Source organism: Aethalodelphis obliquidens, unplaced genomic scaffold (assembly GCF_003676395.1).
Source record: "Aethalodelphis obliquidens isolate GAN/ISIS:26980383/991018 unplaced genomic scaffold, ASM367639v1 scaffold4, whole genome shotgun sequence".
In the NCBI taxonomy this organism is placed as follows: Eukaryota; Metazoa; Chordata; class Mammalia; order Artiodactyla; family Delphinidae; genus Aethalodelphis; species Aethalodelphis obliquidens.
The window spans coordinates 34,863,086-34,880,100 of record NW_020837948.1 but is presented as its reverse complement, the minus strand read 5'-3'; the positions used below and the strand labels follow the sequence as shown (position 1 = coordinate 34,880,100).

The 17,015-nt window shown below is 34.0% G+C and overlaps 1 protein-coding gene across 1 annotated transcript in view; it reads right to left on the bottom strand.

Moving 5' to 3' along the window:
- Positions 1–5,108: 5,108 nt before the first annotated feature.
- The window catches only part of SLCO4C1 (solute carrier organic anion transporter family member 4C1), a 63,491-nt gene continuing 51,584 nt past the window's right edge, over positions 5,109–17,015 (bottom strand). Inside the window, exons 9-13 of the mRNA XM_027100535.1 lie at positions 16,095–16,248; positions 12,236–12,426; positions 10,894–10,958; positions 9,293–9,430; positions 5,109–7,117 (exon numbers count right to left, since the gene is read on the bottom strand). Coding sequence (XP_026956336.1) covers positions 6,957–7,117; positions 9,293–9,430; positions 10,894–10,958; positions 12,236–12,426; positions 16,095–16,248 — 709 coding nt within the window. The 3' untranslated portion in view covers positions 5,109–6,956. The remainder of the gene's footprint in view (positions 7,118–9,292; positions 9,431–10,893; positions 10,959–12,235; positions 12,427–16,094; positions 16,249–17,015) is intronic.

Sequence of the window (17,015 nt, the reverse complement as noted above, 5' to 3'; positions counted from 1 at the left end):
TTGAATCAGTGATGTATTTTTCCTTTCCGTGGGCAAGCTTCTGCTTTGCTGACAAGTAGCAAAGACCAGCCAGTGTCCTGTCATTGGGAAACCAGATGGATCAGTTTTTTCCATATTCTTTAAAGGATCTCAGGAATATTGCTGAGGAGCATGTGCCAGGATGTCTTTGTTTTACGTCTGTCAGTGTCTTGCACCTCTCCACTTAGTTATGTCAGATCTGCTCTGTTTTACTTTATTTATCAGAATTTCTCATGTCCCATCACCACATGATGCCATGCACTCAACCCCACTATTCTTGGATCCCTCCATGAAACAGGCTGTAGTAAATGTTCGGTCCACATTATTACTGAAGTACCTCGCTAATACAAGAAAAGGAATTCATCAAGTGCTGTCTCTAATTTTTTATTTCTGAAAGGAATAGCCCTGGGAAAAATTTAGAACAGGTAATTTCTCTCCATTGCTTTCCAACTTACTGGTACCCTTTCTTCCTCAACTCACTTTACTGCATCCCAGAGAACACATGCTTCTGTGTTTTTTTGTTTTTTGCGGTACGTGGGCCTCTCACTGTTGTGGCCTCTCCCGTTGTGGAGCACAGGCTCCGGACACGCAGGCTCAGCGGCCATGGCTCACGGGCCCAGCCGCTTGGCGTCATGTGGGATCCTCCCGGACCGGGGCACGAACCCACGTCCCCTACATCAGCAGGCAGACTCTCAACCACTGCGCCACCAGGGAAGTCCCTGCTTCTGTGTTTTGAGAAGAAAGCCCCAGCAGCAAAATTACCCAATTATTTCTTCTCTCTCCTTTACTTTCAAACCAAACTTGTATTTTCTTAGAGACCAAAATTAGAAATAAGAAAACATAATTAAATCACTGACCACAAAATGCGATTCATGCCCTTCCCCCATCTTCCTCAATGTGTTAGTTCCTATTCAGAAGTTTCCAGCCCTGATTTCACTTTAACAATCACCTAGGAAATTTTTAACGAATTTAATTGGTCCTGGATGGGGCTTGAACATTGTTTTAATGTTCCACAGGTGACTTCAATTATAGTCATCTTAGCCAACAACTCAATCCAAACACTAGTTAATGAATTTCAAAAAGTTAAGAAATAAATATTTTCACAGGTTAGAGAGGAAGAAATATACTAAACCCATAATGTTTATTTCCTTTGAATAAGTAAAAGGATACAAAAATAGTACAGTAATTCAAAAAGGTGAAACTCATGAAAAACATTTTAATCCCATTGTTACTTTCAAGTACATTCTGCAGGATCTGCTAGCTCTACCCCTTGAAAACATTCTTGGATAGATTCCATAGCTATGTGGCCATTTTTAGGTATCAGAAAGGTTCCATTTCTCTCTGGCCCCCGAATTAGAACTGACTTGTGGAAAAGAGTCCTAATAAGAGCAGTAGGTTAAATTCCTCACTACAGACGGGCCCCAACTTACGATGGTTCCACTTACCATTTTTTCAACTTTAGGACTGAGGTAGGAGATAGATGGGCCCCTGGGCTGGACAGCTGGTGTCTGTCAGGTGGAGTAAAACTGAAGCTTTGTTCTCACCCAGGCACTCCAAGACAAAGCTAGTGGCAGAAGCTGAGCTCTGCTCAAGTAAAGAGATAAGATGACCACTCCTGAGGTCAAGGAAACTTCCCTGTCTGCACATGCGCAGGAAGGCTCCCTGGGGGTCAAAAAGGGAGGGGCCGCCACCCCATAATAAGTGTGGATATGCACCCACAGGCCTCTGCGGTGGGATCCATCTTAGCAAAAATTTGCGCATGCATGTTGGGGAGGATCCTAGAACAGGTCACACGTGGGAAAAAAGAAACAAACAATTGGCCAAAGTAAACAAAGACCCGGAAGGACTGTCCTATGTAAGTGATTTAAATCACCTCTTTCCTGCGCTCCTCATTTAGGACGCCCACGCTCCTCTCCGCGTGTGTATCTCTGCCCAGTTTCTGACTTACTGAGCTCCTCCTCAGTAGAGAGGACGCCCACACGCTTTCTCTCCGGGTGTGTATCTCTGCCTAGCTTCAGTCCTAAACTGTTTCTCTGTGTGCTCTCCCATACATTGTGCTGTATCTTTAATAATAAACTTTGTACCTGTTTTTACAGTTTTTGCCTCCTTGAAACATTCTTGCTTTCAAATAGGGGAAAGAGCCAGGGCCACTTTGCTTCTAGCCTCCAGCCCCTGGTGGTCTAGTGACTAGGATTCCTGGTTTTCATCCAGGCTACCCAGGTTCAATTCCTGGGCAGGGAACTAAGATCTCTTTTCAGGACCACTCACTGCCGTCTCTCTGAGATCAGGATGGTGGGAAAGTGATACTAATTCAGTAGAAATTGTACTTCGACTTTTGAATTTTGATCTTTTCCCAGGCCAGCGATATGTTGTAGATACTCTGCTGCCACGTGGGCAGCGGCCGCCACAGCTCCCAGTCACGTGGTCACTGAGGTAAACGATACAACCATTTTGTACTCATACAACCATTTTGTTTTCACTTTGTGGAATTCAGAATTCAATAAAATCAACACTTTATTATAAAATAGGCTTCGTGTACAGGATGTTGCCCAACTGTAGGCTAAGATGTGTTCTGAGTGCCTTTAAGATAGGCTAAGTCATGATGTTTGATAGATAGGTGTATTAAACATATTTTTGACTTACAATACTTTCAACTTACAGTGGGTTTATCAGGACATAACCCTGTTGTAAGTCAAGGGAGATCTGGACTTTTCATCTTCTGTATTCTTGTGCACTGAGGAAGGGGTGGAAGGAATAGAGGAAGAGAGGCGAAAACCTGACACCACCAGGACCTACATAATTTTCTCTTGACTAGCCCTGGCTGACCTCCATGCCCTCCATTATGGCAAGTCTATAAAAGCTGGTTTAACAATGGGGTGCAATTGTGGGTCAATACTGACATCTGAAATTATCAATTCCCAGGCAGGCTGACGCTCCCTTGAGTTGATTTCTTACAGACCTACCCACCTTACTTTCTTCCTATAGTAGGCCCTCATAGCAGGCAGCTCTTTTGGGCAGAGTCCCATCAGGGCTGCTCGAGAATGTCACATTTCATGGCATCTCATGATCTCATGGCACATGGGAAATTCTCATTTTCAGATGTTATGAGTGCATCTAACCCTCTGAGGCTTCCTCTCTTTGCATTGTGATCCCTCAGCTTAAGCCAGGAACCCAGTTCTGTGTTCCTGTCCTGCCTTAACATGTTGGGGTACATACTCCATTCTGACGGGAGGGACTGAACTCAGCAAACATCCAAGTAAGGAGGAGATACCAGTCTCCTTTCTTAGAAATACCCTCATCACTAGCGTGATTCTCTTAGGCTTTCTCATTTGACTTCGAAACACCCAGCAATAGTTGTTTTTTTAACATTGTTTCTAATATCATTTCTTCTTTGCAAATCAACTCTTTGGGGGCATAATTTACATATAGCAAAATGTACCATTTTAATGTGCATAGTTCAACAATTCAAAAATAAAACTACCATCATAGTAAATAGTTCTGCCACGCCCTTTTGCAGATGTGGTATTAACTGATTTCCTGGTTTAGGTCATTGTTCTATGGATATGTAAAATGTCAATATTAGGGGAAGCTGAGTAAAGCTTATAGGGGAATTGTATTATTTTTACAACTTTTTAAGAGTCTAAAATACTACAAAATAAAATTTTAAAAATAGACAAGTTAAATCTAAAAAGAAAAAACTAGAATGTCAATTCTTGATAATCTTTATAAGCTATATTCATTTTAGTTAAAATTCTAAATGTTTTGATCCAATTTACCAGATCTGTTTTTGATTTCTTAGTTATTTTTCATCACTCACATGTAACATATGTTAATGTTTATTGTTTGGGGTACATACAAAAAAGGCTAAAGGAACCTGAATGTGCTATAGTGAGGGGAAAAGAATATTACATCTCAAATTAATGTCCAATTTGATTTCTTTAAAGATATTGTACTGAGAATTTTGATAACCCAAGATGAATTAAATATAACCTTTCCAAGACACATTACTTTTGGTGTCAGATACTTCACAATAAACCATCTGTAACACATATCCTACTCATATAAATCCTATATATTCATCTGTCTTACATGGAAAATGTTATATGAAAGAATTTTAGACTATATTTCATAATGAATGGCTTATATTGAATTAAATACATCGATTGAGATAGCAGAAATCACTGGATTAATTAAATTACATTCACCGACTTCAAAAGTACACTGATTTTCCCTCTCCCAACCATCAAATGTATGTGTATACATAAACAGAGACAAATCATATTTCAAAATCTGTGACATTTAATAAGGTTAAACACTTAAAACAAACTAATACAAACATTTTGATATTTTAAAAATATATATATACATTTTACTAATTATTTATAGTAAAGAAAATCTTGAAAAAAATAAGAGCCAAAATTTTACTTGTATTTTCTGTCACTTTACATAGCTAAACATTATATACTGTTATTTCCATGTATAAGAGCTTTACATTTGTATTTCCTACAATTAAGAAAATCCAAATGTTAAATTTTAAGACATATATCCAATTATGTACAAAAATCACCATAGTCAACTTACAGATTCAAACTTACTTAAAAATCATTATAAACTGTGAAAAATACATATTATGAAAAATTATGTTCTAAAAGTAGCATAATACCAACTCATATAATCTAGGTAAATCCAAAAGTATAAACAATGTTTATAAATTACAGTAGTGTCTATACTGCCCTATCATAAGAGGAGGTATTCTTTGTAAATATGTATGTTATAAATAAAAGTCTGACTTCTTTCAAGTGCCAAAATTATTTTCACTTTAATCATTTTCATTTAAAGCTTTGTAAAAATGTTTATCATCTTTAAAATTGAGTATGCTGAATACAGTGAAACCCTTGGTAACTGAAAATCATTATGAATGCCAATTATTTAGTGACTTATTCATCGAACTATATCTATGAGTGGGGTGATTTTTTTTCTTTTCTCTAAATTAAGTGGCTTTAGACTACTATGTTTTATAATTATTGTTTCCTCTCTTTCTGTTGTTTCACATCTCTAATAATGAGTTCCTGAGGATTTGCCATTATTTTACAGCTAGAAAATGTTTCAATTCCCTGCTTTCACGTATAGGATATAGAAAGCCTAAAATCTCCTTTTAGCCTTGGCTCGAAGAGGAATTTAAAATGTGTCCGTCTGGGTGGGAGGGAGACTGCTTCTGAATTGAGGTATCACGTGTTTGCTCCCCTGCCTACCTTGAACTGTCTCTTTGGTTGTTATGAATTTCCTGCTTCTCAAATACCTGGGTTTTTGACCACCCATCTGGCTTCAACCTCTGATGTTTATATGTTCCTGGTTTAAGTAGGTCTGTCCCTCTGATTCCTGACCCACTGCTCCTGTAATTCTCTAATATTCAAGTGTGCTTGCTTGCCTAACTCTAATGCATTCCTTCTTGCATTTCAATTTATAAATGCTACTCATTTCTTGAATCATCACTGGCCACTAATTACCACCAAACATAATCTCCTAAACTCTGTGAAGTACTAATGCTTCTGATCCTGGTCTCCTATCAGGCCTTTACTCTGTTTGTTATTCTGATCACAGTGTATATAAAACACTACTTGTAAAAAGCTAACCTAGGAAAAAGCTGATAATGAATCTTATTAAATTAGTAGCCGTATTTTATGAAATTTCAAATGGGTATGAACTTCAGCACTTCTTTTAATCAGTAAAATTCTTGACCAGGTAGCAGTTATTTTTACTGATGTTCACTGATCTATCTCCTCCACATTCTGAGTAGACAAAGTTGGCCTAAGTCTGATCTGAAAAAATGGAATTATAATGTTATCATATATGTGAAATACTTAATCTTTAAATAAGTGGATCAGTTAAAGAGTAGAGTTCAATGTTTTAATCAAACAACAATAATACATGCCTACTATGAGCAAAGCACTACTGAAGTGCTATAAGGAATGTACTAGGTGATCAGTTTTTAAAATGAGAAAAGTTAAAGGTGATCAGTTTTGAAAATGAGAAAAGTTAAAGTACTGAGTATACAAACATTGATCAGTAGTTCATTAAGAAATCTTTTCAAAGAATATCAATAAAATGCATGTAAGCCATTTAAAAAAAGCGATCTTTTCCTGTCTAATTGGCACTTTTCTTTACTGAAGCTGGCACATTCCTCTGGAAGACATGTAATTGAATAAAACTATCATAGAGTAATAAGAGGTAAGTGTTAAAAATCAGCAATATCAACAAATCACTTTCTGGAATTCTTGAGTTAAAGTGAAGATATGTGCATACAATGCTAATATTTCTGAATTCACTATGTACTGGGACACAAAGAAGGTAATTAACCAATATTCTAATAGTTCAGTAACTTTCTGTAATAAATCCAGGACAGATTAGTATATGTATATTTAAAATCAAATAATATTATTTAGATGGTTTTAAATTCATGGTCTTTCAATAACAGTTCTTGAAACTTCGAACATAAACTTGATGAATTTAAATTTTTACACCATAAATTTTCTAAAAAAGCCCAAACTATTGGCAATGATAATTAAGATAAGACAAGTTGTAAGAGGGATAGAAACATCACTTTGTTTTTAAAATGTAAACTTTTAACTAATCATTGGTTTTATGTTTCTAGTATAGTTTATTAGTTGGGGATTTCGTACCTAGATGTATCTCTGTGTGTATATGTGTGTGTGTGTGTGTGTGTGTGTTTTGAGGCTTCTGATGGGCCTTGAAGGCACAGGTCTGTTTCTTATATTAAAACAAAACCAAATTAAGAGTCCATACATATACAGAAAACACATTTAATTATAAAATATCAATTTTTAAAATATGATTATCCATATTGTATAGTTAATGCTGCAGTGACAATGTGTATTCTTACAGATGGAGGCCAATTTTCAATCTTCTTTTTTGCTGTTTTACCCATCATTCCCTGCTTTGCTGAGATCACATTCTAATGAAACCGTAGTCACAACTGAATTCTGATTTTGATATGGCACATCCGTGCCTAATGGTGGCGGTTTATACAAAAAGACTGCAAGCCCATTGAAGAAAATGGTGATAATTTTACAAGTAACACCTAAATATAGAAACAAATATTAATCATGCATTTGGGCCTTTAATTATTAAAAAAATTAATTCTCATTGAAAAATTCTTCATGAGTAGAAACTCACTACTGAAAGAGAAGTATATAAGCAATTAGTTTTATGTTTTAAATTTTTAAAACTTTAGTGAGAAGGTTGATATTCTTCAATAGAACATCTGTCCATAATTCAATGAACTAGTCCTTATTTTCTTTCTAAACAATGAAAATGTACAATAATTCTTCTATTTTTGGTTACAATAATACATTCTTAACCAAGGAAAAATAGCTTACGACATCCTTGAACCTGAATAATAAGTTGCAACATTTTCATGTCCATGATGAAAAGTAATTCTAAAAATAAAAAAGGCTTTGGAGTTCTTAAAAGAAAGCCTCTATGGGAATATATAACATTCAATACTCTTCACAGGCTTCAATTTGTCTTCAAAGAACTCTGATTTTAAGCTCAGTTATTTGAAGAAAAACTAGTTCTGGTCACAGTACAAGCATCAAAGTGCCAGCCAAATAAATTAAATGACCTCACAATATGGTTTTTGCAGTAGCTAATTTGTGTTAATCATTAATATTTTACTCAAACTGTGTATTTGAAAAACAGGCATACTCACTGCGCTAAGCATTTCTAGATTTATAAGAAGAACAATTACATAGGTACTACAGTTACAATGTTCTTGGAATATTTAAAGGTATATATGTTTTGGGGAAAAAAATTCTCATATTCACTACAGAGTAGGTAAAGGAACAATTCATTATCTATATTTTTTGGTCAAAAAGTACAAACATAACCAATTAAATAAATTTTTAAGCATAAAAATACACTGAATAAAAAATGTTTTTTAACTGGTAAAAGTGATGGGAAGGGCTTCCCTGGTGGCGTAGTGGTTGAGAGTCCGCCTGCCGATGCAGGGGACACGGGTTCGTGCCCCAGTCCGGGAAGATCCCACATGCTGTGGAGCGGCTGGGCCCGTGAGCCATGGCCGCTGAGCCTGCGCATCCGGAGCCTGTGCTCCGCAACGGAGAGGCCACAACAGTGAGAGGCCCGTGTACCGCAAAAAAAAAAAAAAAAAAAAAAGTGATGGGAAGATTAATTTTGCCTATTCTAGTCAATATTTATCTTCTCATTATTTTGCTAGATTTATATATTTATTTCTTCAGTGGATAATTTATTATTCTGTCATTATAAATTCAGACAGCATACTATGGATTTAAACACATGTAGGAGAAACAAGCTATCTTGATACATGTGTGAAAATAATCACACCACAATCACACATTATTTTAAATACACACATACACACACACACACAGTTGACTCTTGAATAACTGAGGGGTTAGGGGCACTGGCAACCCATACAGTCAAAAATCCTCATATAACTTTACAGACTGCCCTCTATTTGCGGTTCCACATGGCGGATTCAACCAACCTGAAGACTGTGCAGAACTGTAGTACATATTTATTGAAAAAAATCTGCTTATAAATTGACCTCAGCAGTTCAAACCCATGTTGTTCAAGGGTCAACTCTGTATGTGTGTGTATTTATACCTAGAATTTCTCTATTTTTAAATACTCTAATTTCTTAGGTTGTTTTTTTAAATTTTAAATTTTATCATACTCTTTCAAACTAGATGCATTGATCTATTTCCTTATTCTTAATTTTCATTGATTGCTTAACCAAGACTATGGAAGACAGACTACCAAAGGCAAAAAGGGTTAAACGTCATGGCTAACCTTGTAAACCATAAAAAGGTTTCTTACAACGTGCCTTAGAGCCAGAAAATACTTCCCTACCTCAGCTCTGTGTGCTTTCCAAAGCCCAGGTGCCTAAATGACAATCGTTTCAGTTTCTTAGAATTCTCTTTTAGCTTTTTGTTATACTTTCCAAAAAAAGTTTGAAAGAAGTTGTTAAAAGAAAATTATATGATATGTGATATGATGAAAGCTAAATGTTACTCTCTTCTATTTTAGACTGAGCCTTGCAGACTCCAGTTAAGACCTTTTATAATATGCTATGATAAATGATCTTGGCTTCAGGACCATAGGATAATCCAAAAGCATGGACTGAATATTTCAAAACCTAAGTAAGTAACAATAAGATTTTTTTTCTCTTGACATAATCCATTTACTCTAAAGATATCAAAAAGTCACCACTTACTTATGGCCACTAGCATATAGGCCATCTTGATGTTATTATAAATCCAGCAAGCTCCTTTAATTCCACATTCGTTGACATCCCAGAGAATACATGTGCTGTCTATTGTGATGCCAAATATAATAGGCCCAGGTATTGTGCCTAGAAGAATTACATGTGAAGATTATATATAAGTGATTATATATATATATATATACACATAAGTGAATATTATAGTTTATAATTACAATTTTATATATGATTATGTATATATTTTATATAAATATAGGTATTAATCTGCCCATATGCAAATCAATCCGTTCATGTACAAGTAATAGGAATATAAAGAAACGCAGATAAAACATTCTAAAATAATTATACATATTATATATTTCTAATCAATTCAAGAAATTATTTTAATAAACGTCTCTGTCATGTATTGGGTTAATATTTAGTTAAGTAAATATTCTAATTCACTGCTTTTCTAATTTAATAAATGTCTTTGAAATTAGCTATTATAATAGCTAATTCTAATTTAATAAATGTCTTTGAAATTAGCTATTATACTTTAAAAAAATAAAAATAAATTATTGATGCACAGAATAAGTCTCCTAAACTACAGCATATATATTATGCGTGTGTGTGCGGGTGTGTGTGCATGTGCATGTAAACTAATGTGGGTGTGTATATATATTTATATATATATATATATACATACATTCGGTGACATAGATGTGCATGGGAATGTACATATGTACATGCACACAAACGTTCACACTAACATGCCTAGTTCACCATTAATTGTGCAACTATGGGCAAATCCCTGAATCTCTCAGGTCCTTAATTTACTCATCTAAAAAATTGAAAACTTGGTCTAGGGGATCTCTTAATATTTCCTGCTTTTGATTTTGATTTTTATAAATAATCTTAATATTATTCATAATATTATTCATTAATATTATTCATAATATTATTCATAAAATTATACACACATATAATTACGCGTAAGACATGTTTCTGCCTTATTATTCTTCCTACATCTGGAACCTTAAAAATTTTCTGGCATAAATTATTTCTTCCATCAATTCTTAACTAGATACAATATTCACAGCACAGTTTTTATTGAAACATATAAATTCATCATTTTTCAATGCTAATGTAACATAATTATGTCCTAAATGGAGTTAAATACAGAGAGGAAAAGGAATTACAATAGTTATAAATAAGATTTTATCATAATTTATGTTGGTGATGGGTTTTATATGAATAGAAAAAAAATTATGTCTTTTACTTGCTCTATTAGAAATGTGCTGATGATAATATGTTATATTTTAAATAAATATAATATACTCTTTAGGGTTATATTTGCTACAGAATTGGAAACAACAGTTAACCAATCAGGTAGGTGAAAAGTAAAGTCATTATTTTCCTATGTGATATATAAATAATACTACATCTTGAATAGTGAAAAACAGCTCTCTTCAATGACAATTGCAGAAACTAATTGCAGTTCCACTGCAGTTAAACTAATTGTTTTCTTGGCACATACTGTAAGTGAATAAATCAATAACAGTAATGAATAAAAATAACCAACAGTTACCAATGCATTAAGAAAAATGGCATACCTAATAATCGAAGCAACACACACTGTATTCCCAATGCTAGAGACCGCTGCTTTTGATCAACACACCTGGATATATTAAATGCATATAAGACAAAAAATGGTTGTATAGTGTATTTACTCTTTGAGCAAATTCATTTTTGTAACAGCTTAGCATTTCTAGATTAAAGCAAATACTACACACATGAAATAAACAAATTATTTATAACAGCTTATATACAGTTCAACCTTTCTGGAATTATAAGAGAAGAAAAATGTTATCTCAACTAAAATACTGCAAATAATACCAAAAAGGAGTCAAGTGAGTTTTAACAAATGTATTGAATATGTATGAATTTTAGCAAATGTAAAGAAGAAAGGACATTCATTAACAAGACTTCTATTTGACTATCCCATAAGTTACAAGTCATATGGCTTAAGTTGCAAGCAAATAATTCTTACTCTCTTATTAACTTTGAGATAGAAATCATACCTGTGAGTTACGGTTACAAATTTGAGGTAGTGTAAAACAATTTCTGATGCTCAATTTGATTCAACAATATTTCTTTAAGTAATAACTCTCAGAGATGAATGAGACATGATGTTGGCACACAAGAGAGTTAGATGGGAGATAGAAGAGATCAAGTAGTCTTTAAAAAAATATATATGTAGGTAAAAAGTGACATAGATGTAATAGGTGTTATGTTAACAGACTACTTAATGTTTTTAGACAAAATCTCTGAAGCCTCTGTTTGTCAAAAAGTATGTGAAAAAGCAGTGAGTATCAAGGAACAAAAATTGAAGACGGAAAAACCTAGTTTGTTAGGAAAGATATAGAAAGGCTGATGAGCTTACGGAAGGGCAAATAGGAAATATTTTTACAAAGTGGTGTGGAAGGAAGAAGAGCCAATGAAAGCACAAAAGACTGAAGAGCCAGGGGAGAGCCAGCATATTTTACTGTTTACAGGAAGGTTTAATATCACAGCACCTACTGTATAAGACAGAATGCACATCATTCTGATTCTGACACATGTGGAATGCACTGCCATTTCCATCATACTCAAATGCAAATGATTATAACTCCAGCTTACAACCGAAGCCTCATGAAAGAAGCAGAGAAACTAGCATCGAGTACATGCCAAGTAGGCAATGTTAAGACACTTTCACAACCATGATTTTGTTAAAGCCTCAAACATCTTGGGTTCAATGAGGTAGCATTCCCAATGCCACAGAACTAATGATCTTGTAAGGGCTGAATTAGTATTGGAACCAACAGTCAATATAAACCCCAAATAAATCCCTAAGTCCATTTTTTTTCATTCAACATGTTGGCTTAGGGATGGCAAATTTCACAATATAACACATACCTTAGGATAGACACAGTTATAGGAGTACCAGCCATGAAGGTAAAAACAATTGCAGCAAAGAAAATGCCAAGGAATACAGGCAAGTTTTTACATTGACTCGAACACTTCCCAGCTTGAGCTTCAAAACTAAAACTTGATGGAGTAGGTGTTACTTCTGTTTTTCTTTCAATACATGAACAGTTATAATATACCTGGAAATATTAGACATAAACATACTAAAAGTGCTTATCTTCAAAACATATTTTATCATTGCAAATTATGTGAGTTTTAGACATGGCAAACACTTACACAGTCTTAATTCATACACATCAAATAGTGATAAGAAACAGTAATAACCCTTAAGAAATCAAGCAAGTGAAAACAAGGGGCCATAGTCACAAAGCAGAATAATCTGTATTTGACTTTTGTGTCCATTATTTTAACTTGTAACCTGTTATTGATTCATGTCTTATAAAACAAATTGACAAGAATATAACAATTAGATGATCTCACACATTCTAGGCTGCTTTCAATAGATCACAATTGTTCAAATAGCTTTCCTAATTTTCTTCTTTTCCATTATTAGGACACAAAGAAAAGCATGCATAGTGACAATCTCACTATTTATGCTAGTTTGGAAGAACTAACACTCTAATTTTAACAATTGCCACAGTAAATTAACTAATACATTACAAGAGTTTGAGGAAAAAAAAACTACTTTCAACTAAACCTTTTTACTATAATTTTCTGAACTTTTTGAATTGTTTTACCAAAAGCAAACTGGATCCTTCTTAAGATGGCATATTTATGATAATCAAAAACTAGAAGTTATTATGTTATCCTGAAGGCTATTTTTATTAACATATTAACTATTTAATATATATATACACATATATATGCACATATATGTATACATATAAATTAATAATATGAAATGTTGGAAAGTAACATGTTTAAAAATCACAAGTATTACTTTTGCAGGAAAAGAGTTCAGGTATTTGAAAAGTTAGGCATAATCATTTTTAAAGGCTTTTTACATCTCAAGCCCACCCTTACTACAAATCTTTTTATATGTTTAAGGCCTCAATAAAGTCAGAGCAGAGCTAGAGAAGTCAGAGTGAAGTGGTGCTTTTACTGTCCCAAAGGCCAGAGACCACTGGTACTGATTCAGGAAAATCAAATATGCAGGTGACATTCCTAAAATGAAATATTACATACTCAGCAATCCGATATGTCAAATAATGAAATAAAGTAGCCTTTAAAATTTTTAAGAAGGAAAACTGAAAACAGTATTTTGTATCTTAATGAAGCTTTACAACTCTCTTACATAAAAAAGTATATATTTGCCTATAATATAGCTAGCTGCTAGAACATCTGTTTTTGTAGTTCAGATCACTGGTAGGAAATATATTCTATTTCTGTGAAAAAATGTGCATAGATATTTATTACATTATTATCAATGCATTTTGCCTATCTGATATATTTCATAAAAAGATCCTGTGAAAAAATGAGTTGTTACATGGACTAGTTGGACATAAAAAAGCCAGGTCAAAAAGAAAATTTGGAAGTCAAAATAACTTGCTTTTCTGAAACAATCCCTAGAAGACAATTTATTGTTTAAAATGGTGATGATAATATTTGGTGACAAATATAAATATCGAATTAACCATGTCAAAATAACCAATACCATTTCAAGTGTGCTCTGGGTATTAGATTTTTTATTTATTTACTTATTTATTCATTTATTTTGGTTTCCTTGTGCAGGATGGTATTTGTGTCTATACATTTTGCTATGTGAGTAAAACCCTTCCATTAATTTAATTCCTTGTCATAATCTCTCATTAGAGTTAGTCAATAGCACTTATTGATTGATGATATTTTATATACAGGAAAATGCTACCTACTTATCTGCCTCTCAAAGGAATAGTTTACCTTCACCTATGATATGTATTATGCTCACTTGTGGAATCTGATTCCTTATAACTGACACAAACACCTAATTTTCTCAACCTGTTTTGAAACTAAAGCAACCCCAGATGTCCACTGGTTTGAAGGCATGGTAATCTTTCATTAAATTTTCACAGGAACTTTATGGTAGTTATTTAGTTAGTTTTACTCCAAGGATTAAAACTGCAGGTCAACCAAGTCTATTAAGTCTGCTATGATTCACCACATTTTTTCTGGCATATTTTTCAATGTTCTTAGACAACTATTTTTAAGTCTATAAGCTAGGTAATATGAAAAAAAATGTATACTGTTTCTCACATTCTGGTTTACCCCTAGCAGAAAGATGAAATCCTACATCTCTGTTGAGATAAATGTTCGATGTATTTATTACACACAAAATCATTAAAGATATGTATACATATATACAGACATATATTTATGTGCGTATATATGAACATATAAATGTGTATAACCACACACACACATACAGACATCTGTGTTAGTTCTAAAATAAATCTGAAGTACTGTTATAGATTATTTCAATTAATGATTTCTATTTATTTATGTAAAAATCTTTTCTTGCAATCTTAAAGTTATCTTTATATAGGAAAAGGAATGCCATTTCACTAATACATATTTCAAATATCCAAGATTGTGCTGTTTTGTCATATAATTCTTACATACCTTATTCATTGTAGTCTCTTATATCATATTATATATTTCCCTCAGGTCTTTTTAAAGTTATCACATTATCTATTAATGCATAACATTACCTATTATGTACTACTAGTAATGTGAATATTATTTCTTCCCAGGCTATTAAATTTAACGAAGATAAAATCTTTAGAGTGTAGATGTAGTACAACAAAATTCTATTGGATTTTCTTAAACCATTTAATTGTATTAAAAAGAAATCATATTTAGGTAAACTGATATGCATTCTTTTTTTTTAATTTTATTTATTTTTTGGCTGTGTTGGGTCTTCATTGCTGCACGCAGGCTTTCTCTAGTTGCAGCGAGCGGGGGCTACTCTTCATTGCAGTGCACATGCTTCTCATTGCGGTGGCTTCTCATATGTGGAGCATGGGCCCTAGAGTGCGCAGGCTTCAGTATTTGCAGTGCGTGGGCTCAGTAGTTGTGGCATGCGGGCTCTAGAGCACATGGGCTTCAGTAGTTGTGACACACAGGCTTAGTTGCTCCGCGGCATGTGGGATCTTCCCGGACCACGGATAGAACCCGTGTCCCCTGCATTGGCAGGCGGATTCTTAACCACTGCACCACTAGGGAAGTCCTGATATGCATTCTAATCCACAGCTAAAAGTAAACTTGCATTTGAGAACAGATTAGTGATCTGTATATATTTTTAATGTGTCCATGGTGTATCAATTAAAAGCAACAAATATTTACTGTGTTTTTATTATATACACTGTACTCAGTAAGAATAAGAGAAGTTCCCTGACTTCCAGCGACATAAAGTATAGTTGAGAAAAAATAAAACAATGTAAAAAGGTAAATAATATTTCACTTCTATAACAGAAGTGATGTTATAAAGATGTAATGTGAAGAACTGCTAAATTGATTTTTCAACAGTAATTGAATGTGAGGTGTAAAGGAAGAAGAATCTTTTTCATATGGAGTGGTCAGGGGCCTTTTTTTTTTTTTTAATTAAGGTAAGAACACAACAAATTTTAAGTGTATGATGCATTATTGTTCACACAGGTACAATGTTGTATAGCAGATCTCTTGAACTTACTCATTTTACTTGACTGAAACTTTATGCCTGGCTTCTGAATGGAGGAGGTGGGCCAGGAAGGAAAGACTAGGCACAGCATAACACCACTAGAGGGATAAGGAAGGGCATCAGAAATACACAAACATACTGCCTCATTGAGGTAAAGGAAGTAAGGTAAAGTAAGGTAAAGACACAAGTTACCTTTGGATGTCTTTTGGAAACAGAATTTGTACAACCTGCATAGCAGGGAGAAAAATATTGGATTCCATTTCCTCCACAGATAGGATAATAATATGATCGCAGGCAGTTACAATTGGCATTACAAGGAGCGATCAAGTTTCCCAGTTCTCCTGTCCTGTCAACAAGAAATAAAAGATGGGTAAATTATCTATGTTATAACTTTTAATGAACAGTTCAGAAGCATTGTTATATCTTGCCATTCAATCATTTATTCACTTACTCAACACTTCATTTAATTACTGAACAAATAAAACAAACAGAATGTCTGCCTTTTCACATACACCTTAATTAACTTCTTGTGGAAGAGACAAGCAGTAGAAACAATAGCTATATAATATAATGTCTGTCAATGATTTAAAAAACATAGGCAGAGTAAGCAAATAAAGCAGTTTCTCATGTGGTACCAGATAATTCTTTTTTTTTCTTTCTTTTTTTTGGTGCGGGGTGAGGGAGGGCTGGTTCTGTGGTTGTAGTACATTTAGCAGCATCCCTGGCCTCTACCCGCTGGATGCCAGTAGCATCCCCTTAGTTGTGACAACCAAAATGTATCCACACACTGCCTAATTTCCCTGGGATGTGAGTGAAATTTTAAACCTGGAAGGATGAATACAATTGTAATCTTCAGCATACTCACTTTATCAATGGGAAAACTAAGTCCCAGAGAAATTAATTTACTTTTCTTTCTTTTCCAAATATAATACTCCTGGTTCCCAGGCTTGGTGTTGTTCCATGCTGCCTCTTAATAGGAGGAACATCTTTTAAAATATAAAGGGTTACCCTAGGCAAAGATACTTCTCCAATCCCTTATTTATTTGTTCATTAAACCAATATATATTGAGCAAGTGCTAGGCCCTATACTAGGTATTGGGACTACAAAGCTGA